General features: G+C 56.5%; 1 protein-coding gene across 1 annotated transcript in view; it reads right to left on the minus strand.

The window, feature by feature from the left end:
* The window catches only part of EMH_0034890 (Proteophosphoglycan 5, related), a gene marked incomplete at both ends in the record, with an annotated part of 8,092 nt that extends 3,759 nt beyond the window's left edge, over positions 1-4,333 (minus strand). The window contains 3 exon segments of the mRNA XM_013494921.1: positions 52-3,473; positions 3,545-3,567; positions 3,571-4,333. Coding sequence (XP_013350375.1) covers positions 52-3,473; positions 3,545-3,567; positions 3,571-4,333 — 4,208 coding nt within the window.
* Between the last annotated feature and the right edge of the window lie 534 nt (positions 4,334-4,867).

The raw sequence follows: 4,867 nt of genomic DNA on the forward strand, positions 1-4,867 counted from the left end.
TGCGACACCCCGCGACTCGGCTCTTTCTTCCCTCCGTCAGGACTGTCTGACGCATCCTGAAAGCTTTCGTCGACCACCACAGCCTCTCGAAGCGAGTCCACCCCTCTGCATGACGATGGAGCACCTCCCTGAACACAGTCTGCCGCCGCCGTCTGCCGCGCCTGCAGCTCCTCCGTCGCAACAGAAGAGCTTCTGCCATCGCTACCGCGCGACGCGTCGCGCCTCAGCTCTTCTGCCTCTCCTTCAGAACCGTCTGATGCATCCTGGAAGCTTTCCTCGGCCACCGCAGCATCCCGAATTGAACTCAATCCGAAGAAGATACCAGTGCCCTGGACAGCGGGTAGCAACCCCTCCTGGCTTGAGTGGCGCTCGTGTGCATCCCCACACGAGCGCCTACCCTCACTGTCACGCGACACCTCGCGCTTCGCCACTGTATCTTCCCCGCCATTCACGGCCGTCGCGTCGAGAAAGCTTTCGTCTTCAACTGCGGAATCCACAACCGAATCCGATACGCCAGCCCCTTCCATAGTGATCGGCAGAGCCTCTGGCTTCGCGTGGCATCCTTGCGCATCTTCAGGCGAGCTTCTACCCTCGCTGACATGCGACGTCTCCCGCTTCGGCCCCTCCGCCTCGTCTTCAAAACCACTTGACGCATCCTGGAAACCGTTGCCAGCCCCAGCAGCCTCGTCAACCGAACCCAAACTGCACGATACATCCACTCCCTCAACAATATCTGTAGTCGCCTCCTGCTTCGCATCCCGTTCTTGCATGTCCCCCTTTGAGCTTCTATCCTCGCTACAAAGCGGCAGCTCTCGGGGTGGCTCCTCGTTATCCCCAACCAAGCCGTTTGATGGATTCTGAGAGCTCTCACTGGCCTCGGAAGACTCTCGAACGGAACCAAAACTGATGCAAAACGATGAATCAACATTTAGACTGCTGTAGGCTGACGTCGGTTGGCTCGGCTGGCGCTCCTGCATATCGCCAAACGAATTTCCACCAACGCTGTCAAGCGAGACGTCGCCTTTCGACGCCTCCGCCTCCTTTTCAGAATCGTTTGAAGCATCCTGGAAACGGTCATCGGCCGCTACAGCCTGCCGAATCGCAACCAGGCTGCATGATTCATCACGGCCCTGAGCACTCTCCGGCGACCCTTGCTGGTTAGTCTGCTTCTCCTGCGTAACTCCAGAAGCGTTTCTACCCTCGTTGCCAGGCAATTCCTCAACACACGACTCTTCCGCCTCCTCTTCAGAATGGTTTGACGGATCCTCGAAGCTGTCGTCAGTCGCAGCAGCCTCCCCAACCAAACCCAAACTGCACAATCCACCACCCTGGACACTGTCTGCCGATGCCTCAGGCCCCGCCGGGCGCGCCTCCCGGTCCTCACACGAGCTGATACCCTGGCTTCCACGCGACCCCTCGCGCTTCGGCTCCTCAGTAGCCCCTACAGCTACGTCCGCCGCATCCTGAAAGACTCGGCTAGTATCCTCCACAGGCGTCAAGGCTGACCAAAAGCTGCTCCACAGCGATGTACCAGCCTCCTGGGCACGTTCCGTAGAAGAGCACTGCTTCGCGTGGCTCTCCTGGGTATCCGCACACGAGGTTCTACCCTCGCTGCCACGGGACACCTCGCGTTTCGGCTCTGTGGCCTCCCGTCTAGGCTCTTCAGACGCATCCTGGTGGCTTTGTTTGGCCGCAGCAGCATCTAGCCCCGAACCTAGCCTGGTGCTCGATGATGCACCAGCCTCCGGCACAATGGCCAGAGAGGCGCCGTGTATCGTCTGCCGCTCCTGCGGATCCTCGGACGATCTCCTAGCCTCGCTTCCAGAACACACCTCGCTCATCGGCTTCTTTTCCTGCTCGGTAGTTGCATTCCCGGTACATGAGAAACGTGTTGGCAAGTATGATGCCTCTGTCGGCGAGCAGGAGCTTAGCGACAGATCTGTCGCCGAGGATGAGCTTGGCGGCAGAGGTACGACATGGGGTTCTTGTTTCTCTTGTTCCTCTACAGGAGGGCTGCATGCAGTAAGTTCAGGTCCATCTCGCTGTTGTTCACTAGGAACAAGCCCTGTATGAAGCGCGTCTGCAATGCTGACCAAAGAATGGTCTAGCGTGTGCTCAACTGCAAGCCCATTTCTTTCTCTCTCCTCGCCACACTCTGGATCCGAGTCAGCAGCTGCTGCCTGTAGTTCTTCTTCTGGATGGGACGTGCCATCGACAGTTTCGTCGGCGATTTCTGCCACTGCTTGCTGCGAGGCCTCTGCAAGCGCTTGTCCAGCCCCATGTGCATCTCCTATGCTGCAGTTTGCAGATGCAGGTTCCCCCACACCGTCCCCTAAATTTTGGGAGCTCTCCATACAGGCCTCAGGACAGGAAGGGCATACGGCCTGTGCAACTGGCAACTGGCCGTCAGCACTGGGATCCGATGGCGCCCCAGGAAAGCAATGTTCGGGGAGATGTAAGGTCTCAGCGTCATGCGTACTCCCTTGTCGCATTAGAACCTCCTCCTGTTTAGGCTCTGCAACTGCATGTCCAGCCTCGATATCTCTCTCGCCGCCTGCAGGTGTCTGACCGTCACTCGTGAAAGATTTCGATTCCTCTTCTGTGTTGCTTCGGCAGTCGCTATTTTCCCTGCTAGCCTCCCGGGAATCATGACACCGTGCTGACGATGCATCGGACAATCGGCCATCAAGGTCCCCTAAACGGGCATCTCCACACTCATGAAGGGTGATGGGGGTTTCGTTATCAGTGCATATTCTGCAGCGGCTGTCCACGCTACTACTTCTCTGGCTGCAAATGCAGCTGCTGTTGTTGGAGGAACTGGAGCTGCAACTGCTGCTGCAACTGCTGCTGCTCCAACTGCTGCTGCAACTGCATCTGTAGCTTCCGTCGCTATGAATGCTGCTGGGTTCCGAGATACCATCCCCATTGGAAACACAAGAATTGTTGCCGATGCTGTCCGTCCTTCTAGGTGTGCCAACGTCCTGATCTTCTCCCACTGTATTTGGGCTCGCTGAATCAATGTCGCTTCTTCGACTCGGGAAGAGTGCTCCCCCACAGCTTTCCTGAGCAAGAGCTTTTATTTTCCCCTCTTCTCCTTCTGAAGATTCTCGAGACCCAGCAAGAGGTCGGAAGGAGCCGGCTTCTTGCGGGCAGCTCACTAGGCGAACAGGAAGGTGCTGGGCTGAGCTGGAAGAGCGCGGCAGTTGGTCAAAAGAATTCCTTGCGTTGCGTGCGGTCCAGCTTCTGCTCCGTCTCTCATTGTCAGCAGGCCCTAATACTTCAGCGGCGTTTGTGCGGGAGTGGAAGCTTTTCGACTGCGAATGCTCCCGATCTATCCCTGTTTCTGCTTGGAGATCGTTTTGCTGATCGGCGTCAATAGCCTCTTCGCCTCGATCCTCTGGAATGATCCCTACTGAAGGTGGCTCAGGAGTGTCCGCTGGGCCATAAGGTGTAGCAAGATTCCCGACGAGACTCTGACCACCCCAAAGTACTGGAGAAGTATCCAATTCACATGGAGGCTGAGATCCCCACTGTTCCTCCTCACCACCAGGGTTTTGAGCCGCACGAGGNTATCCAATTCACATGGAGGCTGAGATCCCCACTGTTCCTCCTCACCACCAGGGTTTTGAGCCGCACGAGGCCCGTCATGAGAGGAGCTGGCAAACGGAAATCCGGGCCCGTGCTCCTCTTGCGCCTGCGATATCTCCTCTTTGCTGGAGCTCCGTGACATTGCATGCGGCGTATGGGGAGTGAGACGACCGCTGCTAACGTTCCCATGGTGGTCCAGGGAAGCCTGAGATGCAAGAGCCTTCATTTGCACATGCAACGGCTGCTGGTCGCTTTCGCCTTCATTATTGGAAGGGCTCCTACAGATCCATCTGAAAGACGCCAAGGGAGCCCCAGCAGGCAAAGGAGATGTTGTTGTTGCGACACGGGGCCCAAGCAATGGAAGAGACAAAGACCTGACTGAGGCGAATGCCGTTATTATCGGTGTTCCAACCGCCCCCTCAGGAGCTGACCGCTGCCTGTCTTCGTCGTCCTTAGCAACTCGAAATGAAGTGGCGTGTAGACGAAAGTCGCTGGAGAGAGATTCATGATAAGGGGGCTCAATACTAGCGGAGCTGCTGTCAGATTGAGGGCTGGCAGTTCCAGTGAAGAAGGATACATCTTTCCCCTCCGATGGTGCTGGTGAACTAAATAAGTCGCTGCAAGCGCTCAGGTATTCCTCGCTGTTCAAGGACAGGCAGTCGCTGCCCGTCCCAGCGGAGCGGCGGCTGGGATTGATAATATCTATTGCTCCAGGGGAAAAGTTTCGAAGGCCAGAAAAATTCATAGAAAACGAATGGCTTCGTAAACGACTCCTTTTTCTTCTCGGGCTGTTCGTTAGGCATCGGCGCACTGAGCCTCCAAGTGGCTTAAACCTTGCTGCCCGTGCTGGCGACCGATGAGGGGCATTTGGCGCTCTGTCTCTGCTTCTCTTTACATTTCCAACGGTTTTATCTTCCCACTCTGCTGACACGGCTTCCTCCTCATCATTCGATAAGGCAGGAGATGCGGGGGACATCCATGGGTCTCCGGTGGAAGGGCATTTGCTTGGGGAGCCCTCTGGGGGGGGCCCTCCAGTATGCCTCCACCAAAACATGGCAGAGTCTTTGCCCTCATCTGGAGTCAGCTACTCGCTCTTGTCTGAGCCCTTCTTGTAGTTAGTGCACTGTTAGGACGTGGTCTGCTATCTACACTCCTGTAACTGATCTGACTGTTACAGAGGGCTACAGGGACTACTGGGGGAAAACTCAAGCGGGAAGAACACCCACCGCGCAAGGCGAAGTCGAAGACAAGTAGATGCTCGGAAGAGAAGTTAAGTAGT

This window comes from Eimeria mitis, genomic scaffold (genome assembly GCF_000499745.2).
Source record: "Eimeria mitis Houghton genomic scaffold, Emh_scaff1336, whole genome shotgun sequence".
NCBI classification, from domain to species: Eukaryota; Apicomplexa; class Conoidasida; order Eucoccidiorida; family Eimeriidae; genus Eimeria; species Eimeria mitis.